A 17,895-nucleotide genomic window follows, 5' to 3' on the forward strand; every position below is an offset into this window, starting at 1 on the left:
GTACGTTGTGGTTTTGTACTTTATCACTTTAGTACCCTGTGGTTTCACACTTTATCACTTTAGTACCCTATAATTTAAAAAACCACAGGGTACTAATTTGATACAAAATCAAAACCATAGGGTACTAAAGTGATAAAATGCAAAACCACGGGGTACTAACTTGATACACTTTAAACCACAGGGTACTAAAGTGATAAAGTGAGAAACCACAAGGTACTAACTTGATACATTTTAAACCATAGGATACTAAAGTGAAAAAAATTGAAACCACAAGGGGGTTTTTTGAAGTTTTCCCTAAAAACAAGCTCCTGAAACATTCTAGCAACTTCTACATAATATCATAAAACCTAGCTTCTCATAGAAAAGAGCACACACAGAATCCGCGGAAAGTAGAAAATTCTACATGATATAATCCCACATGAACACTAATCTGATCAAAAAAGAAGGCACAAAAAGCAGGCAAAATGTGTTCCATAATCTAAAGATAATGTACAGCCCTAAAGTGAAAGGGCTTTAAAATTCTCTCTCCCTACTTCTTTGCATATGTAATAAGCATCGGGTTCTGCTGCGTGATTTTGAAACCTTGAAGGCCCTGCATGGCCACGGTCGCCTGCATCTCGTCGCCATACTCGACGAAAGCAATCCCGGGCTTCGCCTCGATCATCCTCACTTCTTTAAAGCCAGGATACTGTATGAAGAGCATCTGGAGCATCATAGGTGTAGTTTCGTGCGGGAGATTCTGAACGAAGAGTATATTGTTTGGAAGGGCTGGTGCTTCCTGAAGCATAGACTTGGCACCTCCAGAGTATGGCAACTGAGAGAGCTGCAACATTTATATTTTCAATCCGTAGAAAGAAGTAGAATAAGTGGAAATGAAAAAAAATTCAACGATGGTAAATATGCAGACTTGCAGAGGACCCCCATGTACTATCATACTTCTACAGATGGCAACCCTAACTTTCTTGAGTAGGAAGAAAATTAAAGAACACTAACAATTAGCCAGTTGCTACTAACCCACCTATCCTTTATTTTCCTCAATCTTGTGCAACAAAAGCTAGCACGTGAGTACGTGACTACCGCACGAATCGCATGACCCTTAAAAGCTTGGTTTTTCATCATGCTAAGGTAAGTTTAGGTGCATTTAAATCATTTGGTTTTCATGTTTACCAATGGCTGTGATAGATAATGACAGTAAAAGGGAAGGTTGCTCCGGTAGATTTGTTAACTTCTCAAAGTTTGGGTGACAATTGACAATCTTTAAAAGCATGATAAATCAGGAGGCGTTTATCCCTTGAAAGAAACAAGTGCTATAATCTACAAGCAAGATCATAAGCAATAAAACAAGCATGTAAAAGAGAAATAGAAAAAGGGGATTTTATGCATTTTGTAGCACTGAGTTTATCGAAAGTAGTCAATGATGTAATGTTCATGTCCTACAATGAATTTCATTGCAGCATATTTGTAGTGCATAACAAGTAGCTTCATCGCCTTTTCTTTTCTTATTATTTGAGAGTGTGTGAAAGCACGTGGTAATGTTACTTTGATTTGTGGATTAGATAAGATGAACACATTTTGCATATTTGCAAAAAATGGTAAACATAATAAAGAAAAATCTTTAAGTTCCTTGTAAATTTAAAGATGATTGATTCAGATCTTATGCCAAAGTTCAACAAAATAAGATATTAAATAGAAACAATACTTACAGGTGGAGCTCCATAAACACCAGGATAAGAGGAATTCAAACCCAGACCAACTTGATTGGCATCATGGTGCTGTTCCCGCCTCTTTCTTTCAGCTGCATTTATACAAGAACCAACAAAGCAATGAGTTGCCTTAACCACATTAATCCAACTTAACTTGCACAAACATATGAAAGATTCTATTTAAGAAACCACTCATTCATTTTACACAAGAGGCAAGTATGTGATGTAAAGTGAGCGAATAGAATAAGTTAGACATCTAAAAGTTCATGCAAGTATAACTAACAACTCGGTAAAAACAATCAGAAATAGAGTAACTCACTTGGACATATACACAACATGATTGAAAGACGATGACAAGAAAATATAGAGAGTGTACGTTCAACAATAAGTGTTAATGGACATGTAGATTTACATATAATGAGGCCTAATGACATTACACACTTGAAATCAAATATGATGTGCTCTTAGCAATGATGAAGTGGTGCATTCGAAAAGCAGTAGGACACATCTTCTTTGGTCCTTGAAAACATCACACCAGCAAAAAGGCTAGATTTTAACCAGGGCCTGTTTGGCCTGAATGGAGCTTCTGCGAGATTGGTATTTCAGTAGAGTTATTCGAAGCAGCATTAATAACATCATTAAACTATCTCAAGAGCTTGTGATATTCTCAAATTAGGCATTTTGTTCTTCACACTTAGAAGCTCATTGTAACTTTCTAGGATAGCAAAAGCTCCAGATTCTTTGTTTGTCAAATATCTATCAGTCGTTTCTCAGGATGGAGAAGCTATTCCATAACGCAGATCATTTGGGCACAGAAGTAACATCAACATAAGTGATCAGCTATATAATTTGGGGCTGAACATAGCTAACAGAGATTCACACCACATATTTTTGCTCTTTATCTCAATGTCTACCATGAAAACATCCATATTGTCGAAACACAAGTTCGTTTACCTATTTGCATTTCCTTAGCATTTCCTTCCTAAGGAAATGCTCTAGCTGTCTCAATGTCTTCCAAAAATTTAGACGTGGATAAAATATCAGTAAAAGATACAAGTTTAATGAGCTAAAACAGCATATGAAGTTCAAGAAATACAACCACATCACAAGCCTCAAAAAATAAAACCACATACTTAGTCTACTTTTACATAGAAAATTACTCAAAAGCAAGGAGAAGACAAAATACTTCTCCAACCGTGCTAAATAATGTTGAAGACTAAATAACAATAAAGATAGCAGTAAATAGTTCTAGTTCTGACCTCTATCATCATGCCTCTTCCGTCTTTCTCGAGGGACAAAAGTTCCATCAGCCTTTGCTATTATGTCTGATTTGGTCTTAGCATACTGAATTCTCTGTAATCAACAAAAACATTCAAACCATTTTTTTTTTAAACGCAAAACAACTGCTCTCAGTTTAGCAAGAGTGCAGGACAATACAATAAAAGGAACTTGGATAACCAAATACTAAGTGTTATAAAGTGTTCACCAGTTCATCCAGATTATAAAAGCGTTCACCAGTTCATCCAAATTTAGGAGACACTTTTGCTTTAAACAATCATTTACATAAAAATCCGGATGTTAGGAGAAGAAACTCCAAATCTGACTGTCAATCTATTTTGAAGATGATGACCTGCTTGCTTTTCAAGAATTTTGGTGACTTCAGTAGTTTCAAATGAAACATAAGGAATACTGACACATCCAACTCAATAGCTATGAATCTCAACACGCCCACAACAGCTGGACTAGATTGGACATTCCCCTAACACCTAACAAAAGGTTCCAATTCAAATTCCTAAATAACCAAAAAGTTTGTAACACTAACGATAAATATATTATAGTTGGTTTCAATATAGTGAACTTACCATAGGTTTGTCGTAGAAGGGAAATCCTTGCATCCGCTTGAGAGCCTCACTTGCTGACGAAACATCCTCAAATACTACCCATGCTTGTCCTTTGTGTTTTAATGTTTTAAAAGCAAGGACTTCTAGTATCTTCCCAAATTGAGAGAAAACAGCATGCAGCGACTTCTTAAGTTCTGAAAAGGCAAAAAAAAAATCATTAACCAAAACTAAAAGAAAATGATGACACAGAAATCAACAACATTATATATATGTAGTATAAATAGTTAAATGTTTTTTCAGTAACATTTGGTTCCTAAATAGAAGAAAACCTCAAGAAGTATAAATGAGCAGAGCTCATTTATTAATCACCTAAGAAAATCTAAAGTCTTATGAAGTTTTAGACCTTTAGATTCCCTAACTGCCTTCAAGTTGTGTAACAAAACTCACTCCTTTTAGCAATAGTTGGGCAAAGATCTCATGCATTGCATATTAGTCGATGTCAAAACCTAATATGTAATCGCAATCATTTCAAACCATATGGCATATGCTATGCTATCTTTTAGTATCATTTAAGAATTGGTAGGATCTGGCAGACAAAATATATGGCAGCTAATATAATATGCGTTGTTTTTCAAAGTTTTTTTTCGGCAGTCTCAAATGACCAGAAACTCAAGCGAGCAGAATTCTATCAGAGTAAAATTCAAAAACAAATATTAGCAGCGAGTTTGCACCCTTTTATAGTGGAGAGTGAATAGCAGCCTCAGCCATCTTGGAGCACTGAGGACATAAAGGCTGCCAGCCAGTCAGACCGAATACATCCTAATCAACTATCCACCTTCCAGGAATTTTTAGGCAGACAACCAATTGTTCGTATGTTTAATTTACCAATTTCTCAGAAAATGATGGCTCAACATGGTATATCTAACCACTGCTCCAAACAATTAGTCATTTGTAGTATTAAATAAATTTCAGTTGATATGTTAGCATTACATAAATTGCAATTGTTTAATTAACAATTTCACAAAAATGATAGGTTCAGTATCAGTATATCTAATCACTTTTTGAAACAATTACTAATTGTAGCATTACATAAGCCTCAATTGATGTGTGCTACCGCTACGCAACAGTTCATTGAGTCATCATTCGAAAAAGCCAATGCTCATCCTTCACAGCAAATACTAATCTTTTCCTTTTTAAACCACTCCACCTAAAAATGCGCTAGTATCTATTGACCTTCACCAAAGCATCGAACCAACACAGGTGTATAGAATTTACCGCGAAGAACTCGAACAAAAAGGAAGCAAGCAAAGATTTTTATTACTTAAATGGGTATGCTGAGCACAAAATAGAGTGTTCCTCGCAAAGTAAAGCCATGTAGAAACAATTAATTGTTAGCATTAGAGAGCGAGACAAGTGAAGAGAACAAGCACAAGCAAATATCAACATATAACATATTAAACCCTATGTGAAGCTCAGATGTTCGACAAAAAGCCCAAACGAGAGACGGGTCATTCAGCGACGAACAATGACGTAGCGGAAGTGTTGCTAGGGTTTCGGAGCGGAAAAGGGATTAAACGTCACAGAAAAAACAAAAAATACCAAAGAGAAGAGGAAAAAAAGGGGAAAATGGGGGAGGGTACCATCGATTTTGATCTTCTCGTTGAGGTTGTTGATGTAGATGGTCATGTTGGGAGGGATCGTCGGGGCTTCGCCATCGCCGCTCATCTCTCTCTCTCTCTCTCTCTCGCTCTTTCGCTCTAACGGGAGGGGGAAGAGTGTTTCTTCTCTTTTGTTTTCGTACGAGAGCGCCGGTTCGAACCGGTGGTTTGGACCATCACTCTTTGTTTTCGTTTTTTTTGGGGATAAAATATGTATGTCTTTTTTTTTTGGGGCCAATTTATATAAAAAATTCACAAATTTTCAGTTGCAAGACTAAGCCACTAAATTAAATTTTGCAGATTCCGTCCGAATTTTTAGAACACTGATCAAAATATTCTTATTCTCTTTTCTCTCTCTTCTTCTTTTTTACGTTTTTTTTTTCTCTCCGATCCTCCTCCACCGCCTCCGTGACTTTTTTCGATGGCAACAAGATGGCCCGCCTTCTCTTCCTCCGCTTGTTTTCTTTTATGTTTTTTTTTCTCTTCGACTCTTCTCTATCGCCTCCGCGCGCGGTCTTCTGCGACGATAATGACGGCGGTACCACCTCCTCTTCCGATGCCGGCGCCGGAGGAGAAGGATTCAAAGTGAGTGCGGATGAGAACAGAATGAACGGAAGCGATAAAGTCGTGACCGAGATAGTGTTCGCTGTTGCTCGTGAGGGTGAGAACAAAAACATGCCCACGTTTCTCCCAGCTCCTCTTCCGATGCCAGCGCCGGAGGAGAAGGATTCAAAATGAGTGCGGATGAGAGTAGAACGAACGGAGGCGATAAAGTCGTGATCGAGATAGTGTTCGCTGTTGCTCGTGAGGGTGAGAACAAAAACATGCCTGTGTTTCTCCAAAAAGCGCTTTCAACAAAAGCGATGGTTACTATAGAGGACGAGACAGAGACTGTGACAATAATTTTTTTATCTTTTTTATCTTTTATTGCCAATTCTCTCTCATCCTCACCAATCATGCAAACAAATTTACAAAAACATAAAGAATAAATAAAATCCCACCAAATCACACCAAATTTTCTGTGTAATTAACAAGTTTTATGAAAATGAAAAAAAAAGAGAAAGAAAATCCCACCAAATCACTCATTATATTGAAATAACAGCACAAAATTTAATTAAAAAAATCTGATTTATATAAGATGCCCTAATTGAAAAAAAAAATCCAAAAAAAAGAAAGACGACGCACCGAAGGAGAAGAGTTGCGCGATCGAAATGAGCGAAGAATCTAGACGAAGGGCGATGTGGTTAGGCAACTGGTGGGGGCGGCGCAGCGTGGGGAGAGAATAGAGAGAAGGTGGATTGGAGGGTAGGGTTGAGGGTGGGATGAGAGGAAGATGATGGGTTAGGCAGCAGTGGGATTTTTTTTGTTTTTTGTGTTTCTTTTAGGGCATCAATTCCTTTTCCCTACTTTCCCCCCCTTTCTCTTTCAGGTTGCTCCGTTAACGTCCGTCCGTCAAAAAAAAGTTACGACTACTCCTCCCAATATCGCACGAATCTCGAAGCATGATGAAAGGTTTAAAAGTTAATAGGACAAGGGCTGTTGTCCTATTAAGAGGAGAGCAGCCCTACTCTCTCTCTCTCTCTCTCTCTCTCTCTCTCTCTCTCTCTCTCTCTATATATATATATATATATATATATATATATATATATATATAAAATTGAGCTCCTATGCTTTTAAAAGTATCAAGTTATTGGTGCTTGTAGATTTTTAACCATTGGATTAAGAGATATGCGGTTAGGATGATGTGGGCCCCCTAGGGTTGAGTGGGTGGTTGGTTGAATAGTATAATCTAATGGTTGAAAATGATCAGAGAAGTAGATCTAACGGTAAAAAACTTACAAGCACCAAGTATTTGGTGCTTTTACAGGCACCATAGCTGGACTATATATATATATATATATATAGTTAGACTGGGCTACTATTAGTAGCAAATCCCATTGTTGCTACCAGTTTTTTAGCCTTTGGATCAACTCTTTTGATTATTTCTAACCATTAGATTAAATACTATAACCCAGTGGGAACACTCAACTCTAACCACTAATATCATCCGACTCTACAATTTTCATCCAAGGGTTAAAAATTTGATAGCAAAAAGAGCATTTTACTATTAATAGTATTCCAGCAATATATAATATATATATATATATATATATATATATATTATATATATTAGGGTTTAGGGTTTAGGGTTTAGGGTATTAAAAATATTTATAAATACAATACATTTTAATTGTATGTGTGCCGTGTAATTTGAGTTTATTTTAATTGAACCATTGTTGTTGCCTTGTTGGCCCATAAAACAAACCTAATAAACAACCACTCTAAATTTACACACTCTTTCTCTCTTTCACAAAACCCTAAAATCTCAATTCCCAAATCCCTAATCTCTTCCCCTCTCTCTCTCTCTCCCTTTCTCTCTCTCTCTCTCTCTCTGTAAGGACTGAGATTTTTACAGTGCAACTAAACTCTCTGTTGATAATGTTTATGTGTGTAATTTAATTACATAAACACTCGTCAAGTTTCAGAAGAAAATGAGCTAGAATGGAGAAGTTACGCGATTATTAGTTTTCACTTAAGTGAATAGTAACTCCGGTTTTCCGAAGAAGTTAAATAGAGAAGACGGTTTCTGGCGCGTATCGGACTCCGTTCATAGCGATCCAATAGCTCGTTTCGACCGGTTCAGTTATTCTGAAACTAATGGTGCTGACGGATTTTGGGCTTGACGCACGAATTTCGAGAAAATCTGAAAATACATGTTCTATGTGCATTTGTGCGTCATTTTGGCCGTATTGGGGTGAAAGCGCATTTCGTCGCGAATCCGTGATCGTTCGAGGTGAACCAAATCGTAGCTTTGTTGTCTCCGAGGTGTTGATCGCACTGGTGCAATCCGTTCGCAAATCTGACGAACGAATCTGTGGAGATCGCACGTTGATCGAGGAGAGGTCGGTGTAGGGAAAATTGTATTTTCGCAAGAGTCGTAATATTTTATGTACCGAATCATGCGAAATCAGACGTGGAAGGGCGTACGTGCAAAATACTCGCACTGTGAAGGACTAAATTCCTATTAATCAGTGTAGAGGGACTTGTGTGCAAATTGACAATCATATAAGGAGTTCCTAGGGTTTCATCATGGGAAAACCCTAACTTCGGTTCACCTTCTCCCTCAGCCGACCTCCTTGCAATCCTATGAACCTTCCCCTTCCTAGCCGCTCGCACTCTGGCCGCCGGCGAGCACCTCCGGCCACCGGAGTAGGCCTTCTAGTGCTCTCCTCTCCATCGGGTTCCACTACTTAGGCCGTGGATCCCAGGAAAGCATCCTTTTGCATCGAACCACTGTTCACCGGCCGAGGCTTCCCCTCCGGCGACATCCCCTCCGGCCTCGCTGTCCACGCGCGTCGCCGGCGCTGCCAGGACGCGCTGCAGCCGCCTAGACCCAGAGCGGGCCGAGCCGGCGCGACCTCTGCCTCCAGGGATCGCCGCCGCCAGGGACCTCATAGGCGACCTCCCTCGTGACCGCCGGCACCTCTGCGTCCGGCCAGAGTGGCCGCCGCCGCCGCTCGTACTGTTTGCGGCCAGCCCGAGCGAGATCTGGCCGTGGTTGGCCAGATCTCTCTCCCCCGCGTCGCCGCTGTCAAGGATCGGCCAGGCCACCTCCCGCCGGCCTCCGACGACCGCTCGCCGTCGCCCGGAGCTCCCCCAGCCGTTTCCGTGGCCGTCGGCCGCCGCTCCCTCTCCCTGCGGCCGCGCATGGACCGTGCAGGCTGAGCCACGCCCGGCACCGCCGCCGCCGCCTTCCGCCGCCGGCCGGCGTGAGCATCGGCTCCGCCTGGCCGGCCACACCCGTCCGCCGCCGGCCTCCCTGTCGCCGGAGCTCCCTGTTGGCCGGTTCTGGGCCGACCTCACCTCGGGTTAGGTGCCTAGGGCATCGTCGCCCGTCGACGTCGCCGCCTCCCGTCGCCTGCTGACGCGAGCCTCGGACCCCTCTGACCTGGCGCACCTGCCCCTGGCCGGCCTTCCCGCCGTCCGGCCGCCGCCGGCCACCCCCGAGCCGTGCCTAGCTCCGGTAAGCTAGCATTGCATTTATTGTGCACTGTTTGGGGTTGTGTACACTGTTCCGGCAACCCGAGGCTGTTCCGATGCCTCCGGAAGTGAGCACGGTGATCTTCAGTCAGTGCTGATCACAGTGCTCACCTCAATCGGGGTCAACGAGCGTCGATTGTGTCATTTTGAAGTGTTTTAGTTTCAGCGCACAGTTTTCGCTGAAGTTCGCATCGCTTGTGCTCGTGCCACAGCGGCCGGCAGTGCTCCGAAAGGTGAGCACGGCCTCCGGCACGCCGAGACCTGTCAGTAGGTGTCTCGGTTTGGCTGAATGATTTCTAGTTTGTGTAGACGGACCATAAAAGCGCCGAAATCGCATGAAATAATGCGATTTCGGGTAATCGGGAGGGCTTTTATGTATTTTGGATTGTTGCGGCTGTTGTTGGCAGCATGGGTGAGCAGTGGGTAACCTCTGGACTGATTGTCCAAGACCCCAGACCTTTGCTAAGATCGGAAATGTATTTTCAGCGCGTTTTTCGGCAAAATCCGCCGACGAAACGCGATTTCGGTTCGGAACTCTTCTGACGATACTTAGTGATCATTTGCCAAGTGGCTGAGCCTTGTTGATTGGTCACTCGCGTCATTTTGAGAGTTCAGAAATGACGGGTGAGCGACGGTGGGTTCCGGTGTCGAAATAGACACTTCCGGGAACCTAGATCGGAACGATTATCCGATGACAATCGTTTTGGAGTGAGTTAGGGTCTTTGCTGCCAAGTCACACGTAAATTTGTATTTAGTGGCAGCGGGTGACTCGTAGCATGAGTGGTACATTCGGGACAGTTCGTGGGTCCCGACGGAGTTCCGGTGCGGTTTTCGGAACTTCCGGCTTGTTCGGTAATTGGTTTTGGGAAACCGATTCCCGAGGGACTATGATTTTGGGATTGCGAGTAGCGATACGGGTTTGTGAGTCGTGGACTTAATGGTTATTAATTGTGGGTTAGATACTAACCCGGAGGACCTCCTGTAGGTCCGGTTGACATTCTTTTGTAGTCAGTAGACAGACGCGATATCCTTACAGGTGGGTACTTCGATCCGACGTCGGTACAGTGGTGCACGCTCGGTGATGGTTTCTTACCTTTGTTCTCTCGTTATTATCTGGCATATATATATTTTGATATATAGTGTTAAGCCTAGCACCCACGTTGTTTGGTTATACTCTACTCAGATGTTTCCATGCTTAGTATCATGTGTAGGAGTATAGTCTATCTGTATGTGATACCATGTTTTCTTGTTGCTCTACTTAGCTATCCCGCATATCCTGTTTCATGTTTAGAGTAAAGCGGTTTCGTGATTTTCTGTGAGATCGGTGACCTAGTCGGTCGGTTCCTTGACTTCTGTCGTTTGATGACCTTTGTGGTCGGTGTACCCTGAGGGGTCGGATTGTCGGCTAGTGGCCGACGGTAGTTCGAGATTATATACTCAGATGACTTGTTGATCGATTCTTGCATATATACAGTAGTTGACTTATTGATCAGTATCTACATACTTTTGGTAGGATGTTGAGTTGTTCCATCCCAGTTGACTTGATTAGTCAGTACTTACATACAGTTAAGAGGATGTCGATGTTGTCCCATCCTAGTTGACCTGAGTGGTCGGTTCTTGTGCTTCTTTACAGTTGACGACCTATGCGGTCGATGGGCCCTGGGGGGCAGGATTGTCGGCTGGTTGCCGACGGTTGATCATTGAGCATATTGCATTGATCGCCCGATACTCGTCGCATTTCACGAACACTGGCGGTCTGATCCACCGCAAGGAGTGTTCTTTTCCGGAAAAGTGGTTGAATGGTGACAACCCGTGAGCCCTAGAGGGGTTATATGCACTGGAGAGTAGTAGTGGCACTGGCTTGAGGTCTGCGGTGCTGACCAAGAGAGCATTGGTTTCAGATTGGGTACTTTTGGACTTCTTGACCGGTTGACGCATATGTCTATAGTAGCAGTCGTTGCATGCATACTTACAGTTCTTACTTTATAGTTGTCTTGCTGCTATAGTAGATATTCATGTATGCTTTCGGTTCTAGTTACAGTAGCGGTAGCCATTATTCAGTCTAGTTCTTACTTTCTTTAAGTTTATTGCTACTGTATTTAATATATCTGCTCATTACCTTATACATCTCTTTTGTTTACTATTGTTCCTACTGTATTTCCACTGACCCGTGTTGTTGTATAGCTCTTCCTGATCCGGTGAGTACTCCTCGCCTTCTTCGGCTTGCGGTACCCACTGGGAGGGGAGACATGTTTACATGTTCTCACCTCCCCCACCATTTTTCAGGTATCGCGGGCGATGATTAGTGGGACGAGACGTGAGGTACGTGTGTAGCAGTCGATAGAACTTCCGACTCAGGTTATTTCGATTTAGTTATTACCCTTATTATTTCTGTTGATTTATAGCTTAGTCGGTTTACATGGTTCAGTTTTGTGTTATTATCTGAATATCTGAGTTTTCAGTTGGTTTTGGAATGTAATAAAGGATTTGTGTTTTCTTGAAATAAAAATAGTTTTCTACCCCTCGTGGTAGCGTTTTAAAAAGATAAAAGTTCCCGTGTAGGGAACAGTTTTCAAAGGGTTTTCTGTGATTTTGTATCTTAGTATTTTAAAACATGTTTCTGTGGTTGGAAACATTTTAACTGATAGATGTGAATTTATGTTTAAATATTGAGTGAAAAAATGTGAATCTGTGGTGAATGGTGTATGAATATATAACTGTGGTTATTTGTATGTTCATCTGGTTGTGGTTGTATCATGTTTGAACTCTTGTACTTGTGCGACGCCGTGCAAATACAGGGGAGACTTTGTCCGTGTGAACCGTGGATCTCCTGTATTTGTGGCGGATCTGGCATACCTTGGGGTCAGGTTTTCAAAAAAAAAAAAATTCAGACGCTTTTCCGCTATGCTTTAAACTAAAAAGGGACCCCGGGGCGTGACACTCTCTCTCCCTCTCTCTCTCTCTCTCTCTCTCTCTGTGTCCCTCACCCCAAGTCCCCAATTAATAGGGTAATAGAACGCAGCCACCACTCACCACCAAGCTTGTTGGCTCTATTGCCCACCTCGTGGGCTGCTATAACTAAACTTGTTGGCCAACGTCGCCCCAACGTTGTCCGCTGCCGTGGCCAAAATCGTCCCAGCGCCTCAACCTCGGCGGCCACTGTCGCGAACCTCGTCAGCCACCGTCACCGCAACCTCGACGCCACCATTGCTGACCTCAACCGCCGCTACTGCCGCAGCCTTGACACGGCCGCCGACGTTGCTCTTCGATCTCTTTACACCGACTAATTTGATTTTTTAATGTAAGAAAATTTTAATACTTTTATTTGGAGTTTTTTTTATTAAATTTTAGTTAAGCACTAATAGGATCGTATGACTTCAGATACTCTGTAATGCACCCTGTATAAGCTATTCGACTGTCATAATTTTGTAATTATGCCAAAAGTATCTTACTTTTTGAAATCTTTCATACTCTTCTTGGGTATTCTTGGCAATTTCAGTTTGTTCTTCTAGGACAACTTGCAATCTTGAAATCTAACATTAAAAAAAACACAGAGTAAAGAAAGAAAATACTGCAATGAATAATACATCACATGGAGTGCAAACAATTAATGTTGATAACATGTTGATGAACATTATGGAGATTTATAGTCAAATTAATAAAATAGTAGTAGAAGTGCACCTCTGTTAGTAGAACTTTCTTAGGCATATTCTTTAGCATTATCAAAGAGAAGCATCGCCCAAGAAGATATAGGTAATAATTTTTGCTATGACATTTAATTTAGATTAGGTTGAATTCTACTCTTTTGTTCTTTGGAACATTATTACAAATCTTTTTAGTTTAATATGTGATAATTTATTTTTGTACTTAGATGTCTTCACGGATTCCTTCTTCTCAAAATTCTATATCTTCTCCCGCCATTGATGATATTATTGCTGATGACTCACCGATCGCTGTCGATGAGGAGTGCAGAGATGATGGAGATAATGACTAATTGATGAATGAGAAGGCGATTGCCACCAGCAGCCCATCCAAGAAAAGGGGGAGAAAAAAAATATCAGATGTATGAAAAAACTTTAAAAAAATTTAGGTAATAGAGAAAGGATCATCTATTGAGAAATATAAATGCTACAAATATCCGACAACTTTTCACATTCCTAAGTATGGTACCACTTCTCAATTTAAAAGGTACTTGATTGCCTACACACAAAGCTAGATAAAAAGCAATGTACTATATCTTTTGCTTTCACTTGCACAATAGTTATTGATACTATTGGAGAGAAATATCTTTCCAAAATTTCGAAAGGAAAATATGACCACAAAATGATAAGAAAAATAATTGCGAAAATGATTATGGCACATAAGTATTCGTTTAGTATAGTTGAGCATGCATAGTTGTTACGACAAAACCGAAAAGATCTAATTCGTCAGGCGTGAAAGTAGCAAGAAGAATAGAGAAATAGAGAAGAAAATAAAGAACACAATGTTTACGTGGTTTGGCCACTGGCCTACGTCCACGGGCGAAGACGGAGCAAAACTTTATTACTGTCGAAGGTGGAATACAAAATTATATATCTCTCCCAAAAGACCCAAATCAGAAAATATAACCAAAAAGCACACCACGATGAACGGGCGAATTACTCAAGTCATGTCCGTGCAACCGGATTACACGGCTCGGCCTCTCACCAACACCCTTGTTCGACTTTCGCACCCAATATTTGGCCCGGCTCTCTCCCCGTCAGATGCACCACGAGAGCTCACGCGCCAGCCTTATGGAAGAGCTCACGACGGGTTGGCTTGATTGGAACTTAATTAATTAGACGTGGCTTTTTCTCTCTCGCTCTCCCTGAGAAAGGATTGGATATATATATATATATATATATATATATATATATATATATATATATATATATATATATATATATATATATATATATATATATAGAGTGTGTGTGTGTGTGTGTGTGTGTGTGTTTTATGCTCATCTCCTCCCTGGGGACATTGAGACACAAAAAAGAAGAGAAAAAGGAGAGAGAGGAGTGTTAGTAGATGGCACAGATTCTTGAGTGATCTGAGCTCTCACCAATCAGCCAAANATAATTCACATGTAATTCTAATAATCTAAAATGAATCCTCATAATCCATACAAAAAAATTGATAAATAATGATAATAATTTGAAAATAGTGAATGATTTACCGCTTTCTAAAGATGGTGAACGATTCAACCGATTTTTTTATATTTGTCAAACATGCATTGAGTTTGCAAGAAGAAGATTAGTTGGCCAAATAAAATGTTAAAAAAATTATTTGGCTAATTAGAAATTTTTATAAGATTATTTTTTAAAAAAGTCAATTCTACAAGGAGCAAATAATACTAATGGTACACATAAAAACGGAGTGTAAATCTTATATCCATCACTCAAGGTTTATATTGGATTCTTGTTTTGTCTATATATATATATATATATATATAGAGAGAGAGAGAGAGAGGATGCAGCCTAATTAAATTAGAACTCCCAGTATGACTCCAAAACCAATCCTATAATTCCTAGGAATCAAAAAATACCAAATAGATCCAGCCTACCAAATTGACATGGACTAAATCTAAATCCTATTTTAATTAGGATAATTATAATTTGAGTTCTTTTAATTTTGCTCCACAAAATTTTAAGCCGCATCACAAAATAATTTGGATCGAGACATATTTAACAATAGTTTAATGTGTTATTGAAAGTTTTGAATCCTAATTATGAAAAAATTTCTAGAAAAATTATAAAGAATAATTGTATGAAAGTTTATGACAATAAAAAAAATAAGCTAAAGAAGATGCTTAAAAGTGTTGGAATGATAAGTTTAACATCAAATACATGGACATCCAACCGAACAATTGGTTATATGTGTGTTTGACTGCTCATTTTATAGATTCTGAATGAAAATTACAGAAGCGTGTCATAACTTTTTGTGAGTTGGAGCCTCCACATATGGAGGTTGTCATTGCTGATAATAACGTTGAATGACTACTTAATTAGGGCATTGAGAACAAGATATCCACTATAACCTTGGATAATGCCTCCTTTAACGATGTGACGATTCGATTTTTAATGGATAATTTTGTTGTTAGAGGAAGATTTTTTTTTTAAGCGAATTATATTTCAAGTAAGATGTTGTACTCATATCTTAAATTTAGTTGCTCAAGATGGGCTCGATGCAATTGAAAAAATTATTGAAACTATTAGGAATAGTATTGTTTACTTGAAAAAAAAGCCTCACACATCTCCACAAATTTGGTGAAATTGCTCGACAACTTAATATCTCTACAACAAAAGGATTGGCATTAGATGTTGCAACTCGTTGGAATTCTATATACATTATGTTAGATCATGCCTTTACATATAAAGCCGTTTTCCAACAACATGCAACTAGAGATGCAAATTATAAATGGCTTCCATCTCAAAGTGACTGGATGAAAGCTCAAAAAGTTTTTGACATTCTTGAAATTTTTTATGAAATGATAAACATCTTCTCTGGTTCACTTTATCATACAGCAAATCTTTTTCTTCCAGAAATAAAAAATAAAAGAACAGCTAAATCAGAAATTTAAATGTGAGGATGAATTTTTGAAAAACATGGTTGTTGAGATGCGAAAAAAGTTTGACAAATATTAGGGTAAGTGTAATATATTGATGTCTATTGCAACTATTATGGATCCTGGTTACAAAATGAATCTTATTAAGTTTTGCTTTCTTAAAATTTACCCTCAGATTGAATTTGTTGATCATATTCTAAAAGTTCAGAAAGCATTATTTAATATATATGAAATTTATGTACTCGAGCAAGTCTTAAAGTACCTACACATGATGTTGGAGGACCAAATTTATCAAATGATGAAATTGGTTAAGATTTATCTAAGAAGACAAAAGTTAAGACAAAAGAAAGAGTTGTATTTGATTTATTCTTGGAGACAGTTGATACAATGAAAATTAGAAAATCAGAGTCGAAGATTTACTTGGAAGAGCAAAACGTGAGATGTGATGCATCTACAGACACAACATTTGATGTTCTTAATTGGTGGAAAATGAACTCTCACAAGCTTTCTATTCTTGCACAGATGGCAAAGAATATTCTTTCTGTACTAATTACCACGGTGATACAGAATATGCATTTAGTGCTGGTGGAAGAGTTCTTACGAATTACTATAATTCACTATCCACTCTTACTGTAGAGGCCCTAATATGTGAAGGAAGTTGGATTCGCGATGCTTCAAAACTACAACTAAAATCTCCCAATGTAAGTTATTATATGTTTTTAATCTTGAATTTTATAATTTACTATTCATTACTAGTGTTTTAGATAATTAACTATAATGGCTAAATTTACACTATGATTATCTAAATGAAGAGAGTCTAATCATTCAAATTCCCGAAGTTGTGGATCCTTAGCTTACTTATTTCTCTTTTGTAAGGTGGATAATTTTAAAAATGCACATATTACATACATTTTATTACTTTTTAAATTATTTTTTATGTAAACTAACTTTTATTATGTTTTTTTTGTGCCAGATGGAGTGATTTTGAGTTGAAGACTTAACGTTGTTTTCTATACTTTATTATGCCACCGTGATGGCTCTTAATACCTATATGCATTTGAGATTAATGTTAAACTAGTGTAGAGTCCGCGCTTCGCAGTAGATAGTCAATTAAAATATATAATTATAAAAATTTTATAATTAAAAAATTATTTAGTACATTATAAAAAATAATTTTTTTATTAATATTTTCTTAATTTTTGAATAGTCATATTATTTTAATAATTTTATTTAAAAATTAATTAAATTTAATAGTTTAAAAATTGTTCTATAAATAATATTTTTAACTAAAAAGTTAAAAATCTGAATACACCACTTATCTCTAAGTTAGTATATTTTATGTGATTCTCACAACTAAATTTCGTAAAAAATAAAATTAATTTAAATTCCATCAATCTTTCTTTTATTTTTTAATATGTAATTTATATTTAAATGCTCAATATTATAAAATAAAAATTTATATTTAACACAAACGGTCTAAAATATTAAAAAATTATTTATATATTTTAAATTTTATAATAAAAAATAAAAAATTAGATTGGATTTTTAAAAAATATAAATTATTTTGTATATATGAAGAGAGCAAAAAAAATTAAGAGCGGAAAAAAAAAAAAAATCTCCTCCCCTCCCCGATGGGCTCCATCTCCACCGGGCCCACCCTGTGCGCTCGCGCCCACGCGAGCGTCCGCGCCAGTTGGCCCGAGCGCGAGCATCTACGCCAGTTGGCCCGAGCGCGAGCGCCCGCGCCGTCTCGTGCCCGACTGGCCCGCGTCGTCTCACGCCCGCCAGCCCGCCCCGCCGCCATCTCGCAATTCCCCCATCTCTGCCACGTGGCTTAAGAAAAATAAGGATTCATTGTATTTACTAAGCCATAACAGTCGCAGCCAGTCGCCATCACCTTAGCGCCACCGGCTGTTGCGTCATCACCTAAGCTGCAGCTGCCGTCGCCCATCGCCGTCGCCGCGAAGGCCGGCCAAATCCCTGCACGAAAAGGTTTTCAATGAGAAGAGAGGGGGGAAATAGGAGGG

The 17,895-nt window shown here is 39.2% G+C and overlaps 1 protein-coding gene across 2 annotated transcripts; it reads right to left on the reverse strand.

Annotated features, from left to right (window-relative positions):
• On the reverse strand, window positions 313-5,388 carry LOC109727749 (U1 small nuclear ribonucleoprotein A). 2 transcript variants are annotated; one of them, XM_020257923.1, is made up of 5 exons: window positions 5,185-5,388; window positions 3,566-3,738; window positions 2,963-3,056; window positions 1,704-1,795; window positions 313-814 (listed from the first exon to the last, which is right to left on the reverse strand). In XM_020257923.1, exons 1-5 carry the CDS (start codon window positions 5,267-5,269, stop codon window positions 530-532), a joined length of 729 nt encoding a protein of 242 aa, XP_020113512.1. In that variant the 5' UTR covers window positions 5,270-5,388; the 3' UTR covers window positions 313-529. The 2 variants fall into 2 exon arrangements, with proteins under 2 accessions (XP_020113512.1, XP_020113511.1); XM_020257922.1 differs by having other exon boundaries at window positions 313-823; window positions 5,185-5,385.

This window comes from Ananas comosus, linkage group 23 (assembly GCF_001540865.1).
Source record: "Ananas comosus cultivar F153 linkage group 23, ASM154086v1, whole genome shotgun sequence".
Lineage (NCBI taxonomy): Eukaryota > Viridiplantae > Streptophyta > Magnoliopsida > Poales > Bromeliaceae > Ananas > Ananas comosus.

What these genes read in the sequence shown, in the direction of transcription:
- LOC109727749 (XM_020257922.1), bottom strand. Translation starts at nt 5,269, where the DNA reads ATGAGCGGCGATGGCGAAGCCCCGACGATCCCTCCCAACATGACCATC. An exon ending in GAAGAGGCATGATGATAGAG is followed by an intron (nt 1,796 to 2,962) that starts GTCAGAACTAGA and finishes GTATAAATGCAG; the next exon opens with CTGAAAGAAAGAGGCGGGAA. An exon ending in GTGTTTATGGAGCTCCACCT is followed by an intron (nt 824 to 1,703) that starts GTAAGTATTGTT and finishes TAAATGTTGCAG; the next exon opens with CTCTCTCAGTTGCCATACTC.